This window comes from Trematomus bernacchii, unplaced genomic scaffold (genome assembly GCF_902827165.1).
Source record: "Trematomus bernacchii unplaced genomic scaffold, fTreBer1.1, whole genome shotgun sequence".
In the NCBI taxonomy this organism is placed as follows: domain Eukaryota; kingdom Metazoa; phylum Chordata; class Actinopteri; order Perciformes; family Nototheniidae; genus Trematomus; species Trematomus bernacchii.
In genome coordinates, this window is record NW_022987731.1 from 933,833 (window position 1) to 955,448 (window position 21,616).

Below are 21,616 nucleotides of genomic sequence, written 5' to 3' on the forward strand. Positions count from 1 at the left end.
TCTCTAAAAAAGGGGCTGCAACGGATCTGATAAAAACTGATCCAGATTTGAACACGTTACTGACGTCAGTAAAGTGGCGCTACGGCTATTGGGCCAACTCTCCACCTATCAGGGGAATGTGGGGTTGGGCCACGGCCGGCCATTGCCGCTCGAAAGCGCTGGAGACGCTGTAGTACATATGCCAGGCCTGTAAGTGGCGCTGTAGTCTGCCACAAAAGCAGCTAAGAAGACTTCCCGCGCATGGTTACCCTTCTGTTTATTCTCCACTGTGTCTTTTTTTCTCCCTCCCCGAGGCAAGCGTTTGCTCCCGCTGCTTTAATTCAATGCAATCCCTCCCCGTCGAGGCAAGCACTGTAATTCTCTCTGGTTAGTCCACCAGCAGATGACAAACACCCACCTCTCCGCCTCTTCCAAGGAACGAGGGGACCGTGCGGCAGAGTTTCAGTTAGGTTTTTTTTCGCCGGTCAAGATGTCCGTTAAAGTTTAAATCTTCCGGACAAAATTAGAAAAGTGCCGGTCAAAGGTCTTCTTTGTTATTTATTGAGCTTTAAAACAAATGAATAACGACTCTATATAATAATATAATAAAACACGGAGGACGGAGATCCCCCCCCTGTTCTGACAGCCCAGCAGCTGTTCAGAGCACGCTCCCCTCTCCTGCAGGGGGGCGTGGTCAGCTGCAGCTCACAGAATCAGCCCCCTGCAAAAACAGGGCTGGAAAAAGAGCACATGGAGCGAAATGAGGCATGGCTAAAATGCAGGATCTGTTTGGTATTTTGAAAAAAATACTATATTTATATACTTTATATAGGTATGGCCCTAAAATATATTGTTCAAATATAGCATGATAGGTCCACTTTAAGCATGTCTTAATATATTCAATGTTGTCGTTTTTTTAAACCTTTGGACAAAGCCAGGCCAGCTTTGTTACTTTGCCTCATGCTAAGCTAACCATGTCCCTGCTCCAGGTTTTGACTAAACTGATTCCTCTTCTCATCAAACTCTGAAGGATTTCCCAAAACTATTCCGTTTATAAACTCGTCCTATTGTAACATCGATTAAACATACATGTATGGGATCAAGCAGCATCTTTAAATCCTAATAAAGTATGGCAACAGTGCTCTCGGCATGACTTTAAATGCACCTCCACCATAGCCTATTCATTCTCTGACTCAGAGCAAAAACACCATTTCTATGTCTAGAACATGAGAAACAAAATGCATTAAGAAGGTTTTTGTAGGTGACCACAAACTGTTGGAGGGGCAGGTGAGGTGGGGGTGCCTCTCAGCTCCCTCTTACCTGGAATCATGCTGTTGAAGGCGATGGTGCGCTGGCCGATGAAGTCCTGGCCGATGGGGTCATGATCCCACACGAGGAAACGCACCAGGGCGAGCTCCGGCATATGGACGGTGAACACGATCGTCTCCTCCCACATCGGGTTGAAGCCTGAGGGACCGGTCCCGAGAGAGACAGGGGGGGTGGAGGAGGGGAGGGGAGAGAGGGGAAGGGGAATCGCAGGAGAATAATCAAGACGGATATTCAAAGAGCGTGAAGAGAAGAGAAGTCAGTAGATAAAACAGAGAGGGAGTGAAAGAGAAAAAGAGGACAAAGAGAGTGGACAGTCCAGTAGAGTCAGCAAACTCTGCTCTCATCAATTATTCAGGGTGTGTGTGTGTGTGTGTGTGTGTGAGTGTGTGAGGAGACTGATAGGTGCTGCCTGGGCACCTCTTCTCGTGCTGAGCTCAACACACACACACACACACACACACACACACACACACACACACACACACACACACACACACACACACACACACACACACACACACACACACACACACACACACACACACACACACACACACACACACACACACACACACACACACACACACACACACACACACACACACACACACACACACACACACACACACACACACACACACACACACACACACACACACACACACACACACACACACACACACACACACACACACACACACACACACACACACACACACACACACACACACACACACACACACACACACACACACCGGGCAAACACTAGTGCTTGAATGAATTTGCGTATAGAACGTACTCTTTCTATTTTGACAGCATAAGTTTATTTATTTATTTAAGTTGATATATACAGTCTATGGTTCACACTGACTCCAGTAGGGCAGTGTGCACTATGAGTACGTGGATAGTGTACTAACCATTTATTTACCATTAACCATATTTTATTGACTGAAGACATTATTCACAGTGTTATCTGGTACACACTGCTCCTTCAGTATGTAGTTGTTATTCATGGTTACTTTTATGTGTTCACTAGGTAGTAGGGATGGGAACGATTTATCGAATATTCAAAATTATTCAGGTATTCGAATATGAGAATATGAGTTATGAATATTTATATTGTGATCTTTTTTTTTTTTGTTTTGTTTTTTGGGAGGGGTGCCTAAGTTGATTACATATTATCAAATGGAATAATTCAATGTATACGACAGTGCCATAGCTAAGTGCGTTAGGTCTAAAGGTGTGTTTTGCTCCGCTCACCGGTCCCTCACAGCGGGCAGAGCTGCAGGTGCTGATCTCTCTCTCTCGCGTCCGGTTATACTTCACTCGCGTTTATGTCCAAATCCATCAGATCTAGCTAGTTCTAGCTAATGATATGTCTGCTGCCCCTCCCTACACACAGATCACGCAGACTCAAACCTCATCTCATGCCCAAATTCCAGCTGAGAGGGTCTTCTCTACAGCTGGCCTGATTGTGAATCGCCTCCGCACCCGCCTCTCCCCTGAGCATGTAGACATGCTCATATTCTTAAACAAGAATGAGTATTGAATAGCTGCATTCTGTGCATAGGCCCCACATTTTTTTTTTTTTTTTTTTATAGGATATGTACATTTCGGTTAATCGGTTAACCGTTTTTTTGGGGGGGTCGAATATTCGATTATAAATTTGCTTTCAAATTCCCATCCCTACTAGGTAGTAGTTATAAAGAGGAGTGTGTGGTAAGACGTGTGTTCCTTTATGAAGAACTTGATATTGATGTGATTGTGTGTTTGAAGCATCAGGATCACTGTAACCAGAATTGATAATGAACTAGATTTAATTGGTGGTTTGAGTTGGATTCAATTTGTTTAAATGATGGTACAGAAACAGATGATTTCTGATCCACTTGAGTGTAATCACTCTTGGATGCAGCCCCTCACATCTCTGAATGCTAATGAATGACTCTACACCTTCTCAACACGATATTATATGTGTGTTTGCAATGCTAACCTCCGGGTCGGCCTATAACTATTCTTCCCTGCAACTCTGCATTATTACCAAGTCACTATTTCTCCACCAAAACAGGCCTTTTTATGGCAACAGGCCGACTTCTCTGCAGAATATGAAGGCAGGAGATCCTGAGTGATTCCCCCCCCCCCACTCACCGTTATCATCCACCACTCTGGTCTGCTCCTTGCAGCAGTCCACCGGCAGGCCGATGATCTCCACCTCCACGAAGGGATCAATGATCTGACAGACGGACGTTACAGTGTTCAGTTACTGCTTCACCAACCATGTGATTCGATGTAAAGACTTTTCAATGATCCCACTCCACTTCTTTTTGGTGAGGTTGAAAACTACCACTCAGTCATGTTGACACTTAGCTATGACACCTAGCTTTGTCTCCATCTTTTGCTGCCAATAAAGAAGCATCTCACCGGGTCAAACTTGGCAATTTGATTCATATGCATTGAGTGTTATTGCTTTAACATAACTATGTTTCTTAGTGTATAAGCAAAATGTATTATAACATGTATTCCGATATATACAGCTCTGGAAAAAATGTCTCTTAAATCTTAATCTCTACATGTATGGCAGCCATTCCATTCCAGTGACTGTTGAATTCCAACACAAAGAAATGTTGTGAGTAGTTTATCAAATATATATTTTTTAAATTTTACTCATACACATACCTATAAATAATAAAACCAGAGAAACTGATCATGCTGCAGTGGTCTCTTAATTTGTTTCAGAGCTGTATTTTGCATATTTAAATAACTTTAAAAAGACCCTGGAGTGGTCCTGTGTGTTACCTCTCCCCGGTCCCCCAGCATAGAGTCTTTGGGTTTGGGCAGCTGCTGTCCGCTGATGATCTTCAGCACCAGCTGCTTCTTCATCTGACCCGGCAGAGGCTCCTCCAGGTTGGGGTTGAAGGTCCCTGTGAGGGGAAGAAACAGAAAAGTACATGTTTGATTTCCTTCACATACAAAGTTCAACTCTAAATTCTGAAATGAACACATTTTCATCCAAAGCTAGTTACATTGCTGATCATTATGATCAGATTTAAAACAGCAAGTCCATCCAGCAAGTTTCATTGGAATATCAAATGTGTAGAGAGTCTTTTAAAAATGACAGCTTAGTTGAATATTCGATGCTGTCACATTCGAACATTCTGTGGTCTGCTCTTTTTCGATAGAAGAGTGCTACTAAGCAGGAACTAAAGTGTGTGCAGTCATATCAATCCGCAGAGTTGGGTCACTTTAATGTCAGCATTGGCAAGGAAAGGTTCAGGAAGATTGAAAATCCTTCCGCTTCGTGTCGGGATCCTGCTCACCCTGTTGGTGTTCTTTTTACATTGATGACCGGCTCGCTACATTATCCCTTACATATAATACAAACCCTGTACCAAAGAACATTTATATAGCAGAGGTTACAAATGACATAAGTTGCAAATAATAAAATGCCCATATGAGAGCATACATTTTGAGACTATCTACTTGTGAAATCAATAATACAACATTACAAATGATGAATAAGCCATCAGTGAAGAGGTTTTTCCCATTTCCATGCACCTCAGACTTAGTGAAATTCCTATTCAAAGACCAAATTAACATCATAGTAAAAGATTCTATAATACTGTTCTTTATACGTTTTCTAATGCCTATACATAACATAACAAGTGGGGCTGCTAAACCTACTTGTTCATGAATGATGTCAGTATTCCTAAGGTCTTAAATAGATCCAAACTGAAATGCTGCTAATGACTTATGTCGCTGCTGACCTTCACACATGCAGGCGGGCTTCAGGATGTAGCCACAGTTCCCGTTGCTGTAGAACTTGGCTCTGTTGAGCTGCAGGACGCGGCCCTCTGATTGGTAGTTGAGAGCGACTGAAATCAAAGCAGTTCAGCTTGTTATTGTCAGCCCTGACATACTGGCAGGACAGAAAATAATGGTGGCAGAGCAGAGATGACGCTCGTACCCAGCTGGCAGCCGGCGCTCCAGAAGGGCTGGGGGTTGAAGTTGGAGGAGTCCACGCGGTACGAGGAGGGGTAGATGCGGGACAGCTGTCTCTGGTTGAAATGGATGAAGGAGGTGGCTTTCTGCTGCATCACCTGGTGGGCTTTGGTCTCACTGAGCGACGACACCTGCCAGCTGCAGGAGGCTGACCACAGAGACATCAAATCAAACTTTACTCATATAGCACTTCTTTTAAATAACACAAGGGCTATACAAAACAAATATAAAAACAATACTACCCCCCCTTCACAGGTTATATATACCGAGTACCACATAACTTTGTAATTGATCAAAACACTTAATACCAACAGAAGTCAATAAACACAGGACTGAATAAAACAATATAATATAAATAAATTAGTAAATGAATGAATGAATAAATTGATAAATAAAGGAATAAAATAAGAATAACATTTGAGTAAATATAATTCAATTAAAAGACTAATTAAAATGATGAATGTTTTTCTATTTATTTTCAACATCCTTTTACATTTTTCTGATAACGGCAATGACAAACTGCAGTCAGTGTTCCCTTAATGTAACTTGAAGGGATTTAAGATACCTTTTTGTATCCTGATTAAGTAATCCCATTACATTTAGTCCGTAACCTCCCTAGCCTGCCAGAAAGTGGTGTTTTATGTCCGCTCCACACTGTTAGCAGTTAGCCTCAGGTTAGCAGAAGCACTCACATTGTGCCTCGATGTCGTAGAGACCCACGGAGCACGTGTACTTCACCAGATCAGACAGAGCCCGGGACAACTTCATGGTCTTCTTCTTTCTGGAAGGTTTAACAAGAAGTCAAAGGTTACAGTAAACACATAAATGTAAAGTAGGGCTGTCACATTCTCAGACTTTCATTACCGCAATATTATAACCGTGTTATCACTATTGTTGTAGTACATTTATCATTAAGTGTCATTTAAGTATATAACTTCCTTCTCTGGTTTGATTTCCCCGCAGTTTGAATTCACATCTAGCTACTTAATGTTCACTTCCTTAGAACAGACAGAAGGCTGTTTCTTCAACCATTGTTACGATTGATATTAGGGTTGTAATTACCATGTATGCAAGTTTCAAACATCTGGCCAACACTTCCTGTAATGTATATTGCCTTGCTGAGACCTTCCCCTTTCTTTGTGTTTTGAGTGTATAAAGTGCTTGTATTTTCTGTTGTACGTGGTCAGATCTTGGTACCATTGCTAGTGCAGGACTGCCCTTTCCAGCTGGAAATAAGATTGATTCTGTTAAATGCTATAACTCTTTATTAAATAACACTACTTTGGTTTAAGCTTGTATATTTCTTCTTTTCTTACCAGAAGGTGATTAAGCGTGACATTTCCACCACAACTATAAATATCACGCTTCTCATGACTATTGGCATCTACAGTATTTAAATTAGTTCAGAATGTGTGTGTGTGTGTGTGTGTGTGTGTGTGGCCTAGCATTACTATACTTGTGGGGACCTAAATCTGTTTACACCGTCACGTGTGGGGACTCGCCTCCCTTATGGGGACAAAATGGAGGTCCCCATGAGGGGAATCATTAATTTTAGGGTGAAGACTTGGTTAGGTTTAGGGTAAGGGTAAGGTTAAGGGTAAGGGTTAGGCATGTGTTGGTTATGGTTAAGATAAGTCTCCAGGAAATGCATGTAAGTCAATGGAATGTCCCCTGAAGTCATGTATACATGGTATGTGTGTGTGTGTGTGTAGCATACTTGTTGTGGTGCAGAGGGGCCCGGGAGGCGCTGCTCGTACTCTCCTGGTCCGTGTCCGTGTCTTCGAAACTCGACGTCTTCTTCAGCTTGGTGACCTTTTTCTGCAAAAGAAGGGGAACAAGTGAGGAGCCAGAGAATACCGGAGACAGTAACAACCTTCATAAGATGATACTTTTATAATAAACAAGTTGATCTGTTTTTCTTGGAACACAAGTCTTTTGGTTATCTCTTGTAGAGGTTCATGAGAACACAAAGACACAAACTAAGGCAATTACTGCCATCTATCATTAATGATCCATTAGTTAGTCAGCCCGACTTCATTTCAGCCCTGCATTTAATAGAACAGATCAGATCAAAGTGTTCTTAGTTTAACTTGCCGATCATTGCCCTTTTTAAATAAATTCAAGCTACAGTGATTAAAGTTGAAACTGGAAGTCCTGTGTTCTCATCACACGTGGGATATTGGAAAACAGTCTTCAAAGAGAGGGAAGTAAAAGCTAACCTTGCGTTTAGAGAAACTCCCCATGAAGGAGCGTCCTGTCCTCTTGTTGCTGCAGGGGTTAGCCTCGTCCCCCGTGTCGGTCCCCTCCTCACTCTTACCCTGACAGCAGAGGAGAGACAGGTTAGGAAACATGCTGGAGATTTGTAAGAGAACTTATTAAAGAAACTGTTACTCTCTGCTAGACATAAGGAACAGTTACACAGAGGAACCTGAACATAAAAAATGATATATGACACAAGGGCTGCTGGGAGTTATTGCTCATTCGTGATGTCTGAAATGTGACAAATAAAACCTGAAACTACCTAAACCTCTGGGAAGAGAACATCTGAATGTGAAAATGAAGCCTTACAGTATATAGACAGGCTTGTGAGAAACAGATTACATGTAAGAGGATTATGTTATCAGGATAAAAAAAGTTAACTGTATTCCCTTCCAGTTACATAAACAAATATGAAATCAGATTACTGTTACATTTCTAATAACTATGGACTTCTAGCAGGATTACAGTGTCACTAAAAACTTAAAAAGATCATAGTGTCTGTTGTAAAGGATCAGATGTTATCTCTTCTCTGTGAGCTGTACTGTGGAATTTTTTTTTAAACAAACGATAAATCTTTGGAACAATTTACCTTGGAACCCGTTTTGTCGGTGGGCTTCCCGGTGGGGGGGAGGGCTGCGATGGTGAAGCTGTCGGGGTCTTCTCTGTCTCGGATCTTGGACTCCTTCATCAGGTTGTCCAGCTTCTTCTTGGCCAGGTTCTCCACCTGCTTCCTGTTGGCTGTAGTCTGCAGGAGGGGGGGGGGGAGCAGTTACACACACTGACCCGGAGTACATCACACAAGGGCTGCTGGGAGTTATGGATCAGTCTGAAATGTCCTCTACAACTCAGGATGCTTTTAGTGGGCAGCTGCATTTATTGAAACGGTCTTATGACGCTGAAATTAGATGATAAGTTAGGACAATTTAAAATGAGTTATGCGAGCAGACTTGAGGGGGGGAGGACACCTCTAACTTTCTTTATCTTTAGTGTCTTTTCTTATTCCTGAGCCCAATTCTGATAATCCTTGAGCCTCAAAGGGCGGAGCAGCGAGCCCCGCAACGTCCCGCCAACACGGCACCCAGACCCCACGCAGCATTCTCATCTGTTTGTCATTACTGGTGTCATTTCCTGGTTGCTAACAAACGCCATTGTAACACATAATCACACATCAGAGCACAGTGGGCTCATAGGGTGGGGGGGGGGGTGGGGGGGGTCAGGAGCTCCAACAAGCCGTGTAGGACAGAGAGTGAATACACATACTATACAGAGATGCTGTATGAGAAACCAATGTGAGTTTGGAACATTGAACAATGTAAATCTATTCTAGTAGACCTCAACAATGGAATTATGGTCAGTAGAACTGGCCATGTCATGGGACCTTTAAAATCCCCAAACTACAGACCACCCTCAGGATGGTGAGTACTGAGCAGTGCTCCCCATCCAGGGCCTGCAGACATCTCTAAATATAAATGTTTGAGATACCAATTCAAAGCATGGGTTTTGTTCCTCCAGGACTTAATGTGATATGTATCTAATCTGTGTAAAAAATGGTGTCAATGCAATAATGACTGTGACAATTGGTGACAATATAGAGTTCTAGGTCCTATTCATATTAGTTTTAAGCCCCTGTTCATCCTGAACTTACACAATGGAATAGATGGAAACCTTAAAACACAGCAGCATCTTAAATTAATCTTAAAAATTCTAACTTTTAGTTGTGCTACACCACTTTACCCTGAACACCCCCTTAAAAAAAGCAAAACAGACCATCAGCTGGGTCTCTAAAGGTTAAAGTAATATAGTTGATTTTAATCTATGGTCCTGCTGTACCAGTTTGTCTTCCTCTGGTCTAAAATGCAGAGCAAAGATTGAGCAATATATTTTGTTACATAATGCAGAAGCTCCGCACCATTTAATGAACGAGTCCTTCAGGACTCTTACGAACTGAATGGACATGACCTTTATATGTTTTAACATGGAGGAATTGTACCACATTCATATCTTATCAGTTGCATAAAATGGCAATTATTTCTGGGTCAATATATCATCCATTAAAAATGTGACTGCGAGCAAATGTTGCATATCCCTAGAAATATGTGTTTAATAATCTGTACACGCACTTCAATCCTATATATGTATATTTTGTATTCAATAGAGATACTCCATATAGATATATATTTGTATATAATTACCTTTTTCGTTTATCTTCTAAAGTTGAATATCTCTACCGTTTATCTTCAATTTTATTTTATTTCTAATTCATGAACAATGCCTTGTCTACAAGCCTCTGGGCCAATACATTCCCGATAATTGCGATCAATAAAATATATATTTAATTAAATCTAGATGAAGTGACCCAATACGCTTTATTAAGATCCTAATGTAAAAGAAAGCTTACATAACTAAAAAGAACATGCAGGATCCTCCACACATTCAGAAGGTGCAGGGATGAAGCATCACATCATGTCACATGATGCAGGAGCTCCACACTGATGGATGGACCTTTGGGTAATGACCGTGTTTCCACATGAGACAGGATGGCATTGGGACATACAGGACATTATACAGATGGATCAATGAAAGATGTCCTTATTGAGAGATTACTGCTGAATGCCTAGTAGAGAATATAATGCACATGCTGAGGTCAGCCTCATGGGGGCAGTGTCTCCACTGCAGAGAGCAGGCAGCAGCAGCATGCTCCATGAGAGGCCCAATTCCAAATCACACCCTACCCACTCCCACTCCGTGACGGAGTGACACTCGCAGCTTAACAAGGCTCCCTCCCTCCTGTCAGATGGAGGGAGTAAATACAGCGGCAAGCTTTGGGACAAACTCCCCTCTCTCCGGCAGAAACAGGAAATGCCGTAACTGTATGTAACAACGGTTTCAAATCAGCATCTCTTAGAGAAAAATAACATGTATAGCTAAAATAAAACTCCAAACATCTTTAATTGTGTTACTTTTTTGTAAAGCTCTTTTAGTTTTAAACCTGATGTTTATAAGCTTCTTAGTTTTTGCAACAGTCTGTAAATATACACAACTTTAAAATAAAATGCAACAGATCCTAAGTTAAACAAATATGAGGTTATCATGAGGTTGTTAACATCGCAGTTTATCAGTGGATGTTTGCTGGAACTGTTTTAAACAGCTTGTTTCCTGACGGACACACACAGCGTTGAGTCCAGTCAGGTAGTGCAGCAGGTGAAGTCAGCACCGATGCAGAATCGCTGTTTGAGGGCTTGATAGCCCACTCCCCCTCCACACCTCTCCACACTCGTTGGTTTGGAACAGCACTTAATGTGGCGGACCCTCCACGCGAACGCGCAAACGGAGGGTTAGTGTGTAGGGGTAGGGTGTAGGCAGGGGGTGGATTGGAATTGGGCCTGAGTGTCAACACACTGATAGGTGGATATGATGCAGGAAGATGGCAGATTTTGTGCATAATTGACTATGCTTTAATCTGTCCTAATACTTCATTGGAGCAGATATCACACCTCATCTTCATAGCATTTTCATTTTCACTGAACAAATAATTGCTTCAGAGGTTTTTACTGCCCAACAAAATGCTGTTTTGGCAGGTAATTATAGCTTTAGATACTTTTTCTTTTAAATGCAAACACCTAAAGCCTCAGTACTGATGTCATTTTGTGAATACATTTGAACACTCTTCTGTGAGTCGTAGAAAGAGTTTCCATCTAAACTTCATCAAAAAATACAACAACATTAGCCTTCTATTGAAATGGATAAGGTCCACATGTGAAAATGTTTTGACATCTGACCAAAAGTTAAATGGTTTTGGGGTTCTGAGATTCAATTCAGAATTCTTACTTTTTTCTAAGAACCCAAAAAATAAAAAGATTTGTACTTTAGGTCAGATTAAAAAAAAAATCCACATGTGGCCCTATTTATAAATTAGACATTAAATCCAAATGTATCCTTATCATTCATTAGTTGATTCCAGTGCCTGCATAGTAAAGTGTATATTTTATTTCCAGCAAGGCTATGCGACTTTTCTACTTGAAACATTGCCCTCCCTATAGCTGCCATTTTAAAGTTTTAAAGAGTTATAACCGATATATCTATATATATATATAACATTTAGTGTTTATGAGTAACACTGTTTCCATTTTTATAAATACCAAAAAGTCTCCTTTAAAGGTGCATGCTTGGTTCCAAATAAAGAATCATGACACATTTGATGGAGCATCCTCAAAATATGGCAATATTGCAAATACTGTAACGTTACACATTTACAGGTATGATGAGAAGGTATGGCAGATGACTGGGGGATGTTTTTGAGGTGCTTTGAGGAGAATGAGCTTTGTATACAGTACCTTCCACTTTGAAAAGAAGCAAGCAACAGTAGAAGAGAAGGACAAACAGGAAGAGAGAAGAGCAGGACATGAGAACACATAGCCAGAGAGAAGGAGACAAAGCAAACAGCAGAGAAGAGACAGGAGGAAAACACTCACAGTGACCAGAGCTTAGATTAAAGGGGACATATTCTGCTCACGTTCAGGTTCATATTAATATGTAGTGTCTCTACTGTGACATGTCTCCATGCTTTAATGTTCAAAAAGAGCCCTGTCTGCTCTGATTGGTTAGAAGGCCGGCTCTGATGTGATTGGTCAACTGCTTAGAGATGTCCCGCCCCTTATCAAAGCAGACCATTAACATGAACCCAATAGGGCCTCTGTAACATAAGGAACAGGAAATACACACTTTGACATTTGGTCTATTGGACAGAAAAAGCTGCCTGTAGAGAGAAGTGTGGAAAGGAAAGAGCAGGTACATACATCTCCGTTCATCAGCTTGCAGTCGTCCTCCATCTCATCAGCACTGTCCTCGTCCGACACGTCTCCCTCCTCAGCATCCTCGTCGATGTTGGGGGGCAGTTTCTTCCCCTGGGGGAGAGGAGAAAGAGTCAGTACAGCTTCATGCAACTTTCATTGAATCCATGTGTTGGTCAGGGACCTTTAAACTAGATGGGCCTTGGTTTTCTCTAGAGCTGACCACTGACTGCCGGTGAAAAAGTCACTTCCTTAATTACAATGATGAGGTACTTCACTTTTCTTTACATGATACTTTCTAATTTAACGTCACACCAAATGAAAGTGAATTACTGTTATTTCTACTGGACTCAAGATTTTTGTATAGCTTCAGTTTCTTTACACATTAAGACTATTGCATAACATTTTTCAAAAATATGATATTTTGTTACAAATTAAAGTAGTCCATAGTACATACAAAAAATTGCTTAGACGATTCATCAAGTAGCTGATTGGAAGATAACAAGTTGGCAATTATTTTACATTTAAGTAAATTAACTCATTTATTTCAGATAATTTAGAGTTTTTTGGGTGTTTTTTTTAAATGTATCTGAGGTATCTGACAAAATCGTTTGAATACGTTAAGTTAACATTGTACTAACATTGTACTTACTTTGACTTACAACAGAGTGTTTTAACTGTGTGCTGTCAGTACTTCTACTTAGGTAAAGGATCTAAATACTTTTCCACTACTGGTGTACATCAATCATCCCAGTGTTAGTTCTCTCAGCTATCTAAACACAGGACCAGTAATCAAGGCAAAATATATTGCAAGAAAATTAGGTAGGATTTGAAGTTTGTCTACAAAGGAACAGATCTAAGAATAAACATCCATGTGCTTTTCAGTCCTGCTCATTTACAAAATGTGCACCAAATGTTCATACATAATTCCATCAGAGTCAAAACATTTGTTTTCCCCAACTAAATCCAATCAGTTTTATTTTTTACAATTACTTTGAGCTGAAGAATTTCCTCATGCCTAATTACACAACAGAAAGTTCTTAGTCTGCAAATTCCTGTTGAATTTTTTAATTATGTTAACTGGGTAATAAGCAAATATTTGGATATACAAGTCTCATAGCAAAAACACTTCAAATGGTTAAGATCAGTGCTAATATTCACAGGGAAATTATAAGCATCTTCAAACAGTGAACGGTAACTTGAGATATGCATAGCAAAAAATATATATCAGGTGTCAGAGCCACACTTTCCTCTGCTTCAAACCCAGCCTTCTTCTTTTATAGTGAGAAGGTGTGAATGTGAAAACAGCAGCAGCTCTGACAGACTGTGGAATAAAAACACTCTCTCTGTCACATTTAAACTCCCTGCCTGAAGTTTGGAGGAATGTTTTAGCGCCTCGTCTGCCAGAAACTGCAGCTCACTTTCTGACAATACTATTATTCTCTTCTCTCTGCCATTGTTCTCGCTGCCTTGCTAAAACTTTTACTTCACCACGTTGATAATTGCAATCAGCAGTGGCGGTGCCAGGGTATGGCTGGGGTAGGCTACAGCCATACCAAGAAATGGCTTAGCCCCACCATGAAAAATGATGTTAAAGGCAGCAAATTAAATTAAATAAGCAAAATGCTAAATGTTGAGAACACGGATTGTGAAAATATACGGGTCGTGTCCACAACACACAAACTGATCCTGCTGTAACAACAAGTGCACGTTACTGATGCAATATGGTTGAGACCATTCGGGCTTATGCTAGAAGAGGGGTGCAAGGAATAGTCTAAGTAGTGGGGGAGTTTTATACACTAAAGGTGTGGAAATTCTCTGGCGTTATAATATCAGCGCGGCCGCGGTCAGATCAAAATGCCTCCGAATGCAATTTGAATAGACCTACAGCCAATCAGAGCAACGCAACGTTGGATCTGCGTCATGCCTTACTGATTGAGATCAATCGAAACCGCCGTTCAGTATCCCCATTGGATCTTCAACGTGTACTATCATACGTCACGTTCACAGTGATCCCTTTTTATTTACTACAAGACAAATGTGCCGTTTTATTTCATACAGTTCCATTTTGATTGAGACAGGGAAATAATCTAAACCTCACGCGTGGCGTTTCACTGTCAAGGGGGGCGATATAGCGTTTATGTAATTACATTGCAAATACTGACTTGAGCCCCACCACTGTATGGGTTAGCCCTATAGATTACCCAACACAAATACTCTGGCGCCGCCACTGGCCATCAGATAAAAATAACTTTGCCTATCAGTTGTGCTGATGAAATTACTTGGCTATTTAAGAAGGGGCTTATGGGGGATTAAATATTACCAACCAATGCTACTGAGTCAGTGTGGGACTTTATTTTCACTACATCTACCATTATCCTGAAGAGAGTGTTGAATAATATTCTGTAATCCAAACCAGGAATGGTCCGACTTTTGATCCAACAGTCACATGACTTCTCATCACCACCGCTAAGCTAAAGGTGGCAGTAGTAGTTTGATGAAGCTACTTGTTAGCATCCATCGTTTTTTGGACACAAAGAGGCTTCGGTCATTCACCAGTTGGTTGTTTTTTTTATGTCGTAGAACATAATAACATAACATAACATAGCAAATCTTTTCGCTTGTTTCAAAATCTTATTTCAGGCAAAATCACTTAAAAAAAGAAAGTTTCTGGTAAATGTTTGTTTTCCTTGTGTCGTGTCTTAATATTTTGTCCTCATTGATGTTGCAAATGGAGCTGCTGTGATGCAAGTAACATTTCAGACTTGAACGGCCAATTAATTATTATCGTGTAGTTTAGGACTCCTGCACCACTCCATCTCAGTTTGGGAGCTTTATTGTCTCAATATGTTCCCTGTTAAAAAAGTGATATTTGTGGCCTGAGAGACAAGACCCAGGGCTACCTGAACACTGTCCCAGCTCTTAGAGTTAGCTGAAAACGTACGGTATCAACTGAGGGCAACAGTGATTAGCATAGCTACATTTTTATCAACTCAAGAGCTTTTTTGTACTCAGGTTGGAAGTGGAGCCTGTTATCCAGAAAAGCTCTGAACATGCAGCAGTCAACATTATGTATACATTCAACATTATCCTAAAGAGAGTGTTTAACATTTTTCTGCTCTCTAAACGAGCTATTCTGACTTTCGTGTTTAGCTACAAAACCTTCTCATTTAGATCACAGCAATTTGATTGGTTAGAAAATAGCTTTAATGCTGGTTCTAAGACTGGTTGCTAGAACATTGTCAAGCAATGTTTCCTGTAGGAAATATATCAAAGAAGCTCATTTATTTATCAAGGTAATGTTTTCGATGTTTAAAATGGTTAAAGCCCAGTCTCCACATAGCTCACAGGGTAGAGATGTTGGTCCATGTACTGGGGTAGACGCAGGTTTGAATCCCACCTGCAGCCCCTTTACACATAACATCCCCTCTATCTCCCACCTTGCCAATCTATCTCTCTAATAAAGACCCACAAATAGTTCCAAAAACATGTTGAAGCCTGTAGTCCCTTTGTCATGGTGGTCTGTTGACATTATCTCTGTGTGGTGATCCCTCCAGAGAGCAGAGCAGCAGAGCCTTGCAGAGGACTGAGCAGCTGATAAAGCCATCACTCAGGTCCTTTTACACTACCTGTGGCACTCTGCTCTCCTCATTACAGGCCTCGAGGGGAGATAGAGTGAGAGACTCGATAGAGAAACGTTGTAAAGGCGTCAGTCGTCAAAATATGTTGGTAACACTGTCACTGCCAGAGCCATGGATCTAATACACTGGAGGTAGTTTGTCGTGGTTAGCAATCACTCTCCATCACAGCGTCATGAGCTGGAGGCCTGCAGGCGGCTCTCGTTTCTTCATCCCAGTTTATATGTAACCATGTTCCCTTCTGCATTAACGCAGATCTGCGTGACTGCGTCAGGATTAAGTGACAACGCTTCAGTAATATCACGTCTGCTCTAGCTTGGGAAAAACGATATGGGTTGTTTATCAGTCAGTGCAGCGTCAGGACGTAGGTAATAGTGTTTTTATCCCACAAAATATGAATTTGACAGGTACAGCATTTCATAGAGCATCTTTTTCAAAGTAGATAAAAACAGGGCTTTTTTAATGTGATAGAACATCAGTTATGCATATTTGAGTAAATGTTACATTATTCTAAAAATATTAATTCACCGTGGATTTAAACAGGTAGTGTGCTGTGTAGCAGCTGTCAGAGCAGTCCTTACAGTGTCAGGTACTGGCAGAGTGCCTTGTATTTAGCAAAGGCATCTGGCATCAATAAAGCCTCATTAACCTCAATACTGCCCCCCACCCGCCCTGCTAACAGAGGACCACTGCAGCTCCACAACAAGCCTCTGTTAAAGCAGTGTCTAACTAACTTTGCCTCCACAGTGCCAGCCTGGACAGATGGTCAATTTGATAAAAAATAAGGGGGGAAAAATGAGGCTTCAACTACACTGATGTCAACCTATTTAGCTTCAGTACTGGGGGATCATGTAAAATGTCACTGTCAGGTTTGTAAAGCTATTTATTCAGTGTTTCCACAGCAATAACATACTGTAAAAAAAAGACCAGTTAAGGGACAGTCTCCTCCAACTTTATTTAGGCAATGTTCAAGAGATGATTTGATGATGAGGCTAATTTTAACACATCAACACCTCCTTTATATTAGCTACAGGTGAATGCAACTGTCAGAAAGCGAAAATGTAATTCTATCAATGATCTTCACGACGGTCACATGACTTCACGTCATCAAGGCTGAACTAAAGGCGATTCATGTTCAGCATGATGATGTTTAGTAGTCTGATTTAGTCACTTGTTAGAAACTGCCGTTCTTAGAACACATAGAAGCAGGGGGTATGTTTTTATGTTGTAGAACAAAACGTGAAAGACCTTCAGCTTGTGTTAACCACATATCTTATTTCAGGCATCTAACCAAAAATGTGTTCAAAAACCATCGACTTTGAGACCAGAGAGCCAATCAGTGCTTAAATGCTGGCTAATTTCTGAGTCTAGGACTCAGTTCATTTTTCTAAATAACAACTGTAATAAAGAGAATTTAGTGCTTTTTTCTTTTCTTTTTCCGACCAATCTACTGCTCTACCCTCCAGGGCAGAAGGTGGCAGTAAAGCACTTGATCGCCGTTTGCCGACCTCCAAAAAACCTCAAAGAACAATAATAAGAAGGGTTGAGGACTCCTTCCTGCACCACTATATTCCAGCTGGGGAGCTTTGTTTCTCTGGGCCTTTCTTATTTCTCTAATTTCCCCTCCTCGACTCCTCGACTCCTCGGTCCTCCGGTAGTGACCCGGAAATGTTTTTTAGCTCGCCATGTTGAAGGACATCTCATTTCTCTAAATGCACCTCGAGGACCGAGCATCGAGCGTCGAGGAGGCTCTCTGGAGGAGCTATAACCGAGGATACACTGATGGGTCCTCCACGGTCCTCCACGGCTCCTTCGTGGATGCATTTCCGGGAACAGAGATGTTTCAAAGAGTCGTGGCGCACGGCCGGACTTATCTCAGCCAATGACAGCTCTGCATGCATCCCCTGGATATTATTTTATTAACTGCTTTCATCGCGACGCGATGTTTACAATGAGAACAGCTGTGAGGTCCGTGCAGAAAGCAGAGCAGTGTGTATAATATATATCACTCAGTATAACAGGCCTACTCTCTTTGTTTGCTTTAGTTTAGTAGATATCTACAAACAAAGAGTCGATATTTGTCTAAAACCATTTAGTGCTTCACATAATAAAAATATACAACGGCTGTAGCCTGATGATATGCTTTAGGAGCTGTAGGTGTGTGTGGTACAGTGTGTAGGGACAGACAGCTCCCCGTTGGTTTGGTGTCCTATGCTTACTTTTAATACTTGTAAATAAAACATTTTGCCCGTAATTTCATTTCCTCATTGTAGCGACCAGAGAGGGGGGGATATATCCAGTCTCTGATATATAAGTCATCATGAACACATCTGTCCATCAGACAGAGGGCTGCTGTGCCTCCTGTCATCATTAATGGACGTCTCTTTAAAATGACCGCTCAGAGGAGAGGATTTCTCATTTCTCGAACCGCCTGCTGCTTCCCCTCCTCTCTCCTCGGTTCCCCTCCTCGGCTCCTCCGCTCGCATCTCCTGTGGGCGGGACTAAGACACGAGGATAGGAGTCGAGGATAGGAGTCGAGGATAGGAGTCGAGGAGGGGAAATTAGTGAAATGAGAAAGGCCCCCTGTATTTTTTCCGTATAAATATATATATTCCTGGCCTTAGAGACAAAGCCCTGGCTTGCGGTCCAATAGTCCATTTAGCTTAGGAACCTTCCTAACGGAGTGAAATGACCCGGAAGTCCCTCAGTGGCAGCCATGATAAGTGCCGTTCCAATTCTCTAAATTAAAGGAAAGGAGGTTTCAAACTTCCTTTATAACCTCCTTTAGCCTAGGAACCACTGGACCTCCCTTTACGAAAGGAGAGGAGAAAATGCTGCCCCACAATGCCTTGCGGCCGCAGCATTTGCCGTCACACAGCAGTCGGCCGTTCACGGAAACAACCGATTATGGCAGAGAAATGATATCATGAAAGTTACGGTGCTTATTAAGCATTTTAAAACGTATGTGGTAAGTTGCCAAAGTGCTTTGTTTTGAACGTTCATCAGTATTATAATCAAAAAGAGAAATATGAACGTTAGTTTTTACTGAAATGATCAAATAAAGTCAACATTTCACAGTCTTTACTGAGCTGTGTGGGGTTTGTTCAACTTTTAAAAGATGTTTGAATGGTGATATACACAGTGATAGATGTTAAGGACTAACGTTTATAATAAATACATTTGTATTGATTTTAAGATCTTTTCATACAATCATATGTATTGGGATCATTTGTATTAATGTGGACCGGAGGGAGAGGGTGACGAGCATAAGTTTCACTTTCCTTTTTTATTTCAATTCCAACTTTGGTCATGAAGAATATGTTTCTCTGTTGTCCCCGTTCATAAAGCATAAAACAACAGCATCAGAGCACGGTGCAGAGTCTCTAGATGAGTTTACAGTAGTCCCTCGTTCTTATTAAACATCATGTTGTAGTCCGCTGTATAGAAAACTGTAGTTTCCATAGTTTCCCCACAGCAGCAGACGCACATTTATGACCTCTGCTGGCGCATCATAAACACGTCGGATAGTGAAAGTGCAGTCGGATTCTCTAAAGTACCGCAGTCTCTTCTCCTAAATCCTTTTGAATTCTCCTATCCACTATCCCTTAACCCCGTGACGTTTCACTCAGAGGTCAAGGGATAGACGATAGGAGCTGATTTTTGGACTATTCGACCGTAACCCAGGGCTTCCTGACACTTGACACAGCTCGTTATCTGTAGAGAGCAGGACTTAGGATATAGTTTTAGTACAACACAGACCAAATAAAAAGGCAGTCTTCAGTCTGCAGATACCAAACACAGTCCAACTTCAGATTTGTATTCCTTCCCACAGTCGAGATTAGTTTTTTGTTCTCTTCTCCAAACACTCAAACACTTTCTAATCACATCTGATCATCTCACTATCTCCTCTCTGTGAGCACTGCAGATCCTAACACGTGAGCTGCCTGAGGGCCGACTCCTGAGACTCAGTCACTTTTTAAACTTCCTCTGAGTCTAACATCCATGCCGTGACTCTACCTTGACGAGGATTTTGCCCCTGAGTGTTTCTGGAGACGGCAGGTGTCCAGACTCCTCGGCTTTGATGTTGGACACGTCCAGTTTGTCCCCCAGGATCTCAATCAGGTACTGCGCCATCTTCTTCTGCTGGGGAACGCTGCAGTGGTTCTCTATGGAGAGGATGACCGGGTAGCTGAGAGAAAATCACAAAACAGATGGGAGTGAGAGGCATAAAAGATCGAGGAGGAAAAGAGGGAACGGTTATTTCTTTAGGAATATGTATCAGTGTTAAGATAGTATACCACAGTAAGGACATTCCAATAACACTCAGCAGGAATTAGATAACATTTATTACTTGAAAAAGGTACAACATTCTCAAAATAATCTTCAATGAAATGTCATTACAAATCTTGTTGAGTATCTGCATTTAGCACCTATAATATCTCATTTCAAGACCTTTTGATAATAATAATAATAATAATAATAATACATTTCATTTTTATAGCGCTTTTCCTGGTGCTCAAAGACGCATTGATGGGGTCATTCTTTATTGGTTTCAGCACCAATTCCATCTGGAAGGCCAAGGATGCTCAATAAATTATCTCCATTTATTTATCTAATGTGCTCATGTACTTAATGTATGATTAATGAACCGCCAAACAGATTGGACCCTAAGGACGGCTAAGAACTCATTTCTTTTGGATTAAGATTTGATAGTGAGCTGATTGGCTCTTCATTACGTTTAAATGTATATGTAGCCTAAAATGCTTTGGGAATTACTCTTAACCTAAAATGTGGAAATGTCAGAGCTTGCGTCTTATACTTAGCTATGCTAGCAGCACGGCTCTAGCAATTGATTGCTATTACACTTTGGATGGATTTTCTCTGCATCTTGATGAGATTATCACCTTCTGTTGTGAGGAGGAGGGGTGTGTGTGTGTGTGTGTGTGTGTGTGTGTGTGTGTGTGTGTGTGTGTGTGTGTGTGTGTGTGTGTGTAGCTGCATCCGCACAGGTGAGAGTAGGATTCTATTATTGTTGGTTAACACGGATACGAGAGCTCACTTACAATTACACCAGTTTCCTTCTCACAGATCTAAACCCAGTTTATCACCTATGAAAGTTTGTGTAGTGACGTGTTAAACACCTTTCACACAAATCAAATATAAGACAATCATATGTTGGTGTTATATATTCATGCGTCTGTTTCAGTCGTATCTGCACATACTGTATTTTATACAGAGTTTAAAGGGGACCTATTATGCAAAATGCACTTTTTGATGTCTTTTATACACGTCCCAACCTATCGTCTCCGGCACACGTGACACGTGTGGAGGCTATTGTTATATAAGATTAGAAAGACTGATTCTTATTATTACATTATAAGCTTATTATGCTCATTTATGTGGCTGTGACTTTGGAATAAATAGACGTCTTTAGCCTGCAATACAGAGTAGCAAGGTCAGGTGCAGACACTGGAAGAATACAAAGAGTTACTCATAAACAGGACATCGCTCCGGCCTTGAGTTGTATGCTTCGCTCCCACAAACAGCTAGGAAGCAGCATTATGAAGATTCCACTATATCTGCAGAAAGCTTCCGAAAAAACAAATTACGTATGATGGCGCCAGA

General features: G+C 41.3%; 1 protein-coding gene across 1 annotated transcript in view; it reads right to left on the minus strand.

The window, feature by feature from the left end:
• plch2a (phospholipase C, eta 2a) overlaps nucleotides 1-21,616 on the minus strand; it is a 243,904-nt gene that overhangs the window by 12,245 nt on the left and 210,043 nt on the right. The window contains 11 exon segments of the mRNA XM_034145637.1: nucleotides 1,300-1,446; nucleotides 3,454-3,538; nucleotides 4,102-4,226; nucleotides 5,070-5,177; nucleotides 5,270-5,452; nucleotides 5,997-6,085; nucleotides 7,022-7,122; nucleotides 7,524-7,622; nucleotides 8,153-8,308; nucleotides 12,360-12,467; nucleotides 20,009-20,180. Coding sequence (XP_034001528.1) covers nucleotides 1,300-1,446; nucleotides 3,454-3,538; nucleotides 4,102-4,226; nucleotides 5,070-5,177; nucleotides 5,270-5,452; nucleotides 5,997-6,085; nucleotides 7,022-7,122; nucleotides 7,524-7,622; nucleotides 8,153-8,308; nucleotides 12,360-12,467; nucleotides 20,009-20,180 — 1,373 coding nt within the window.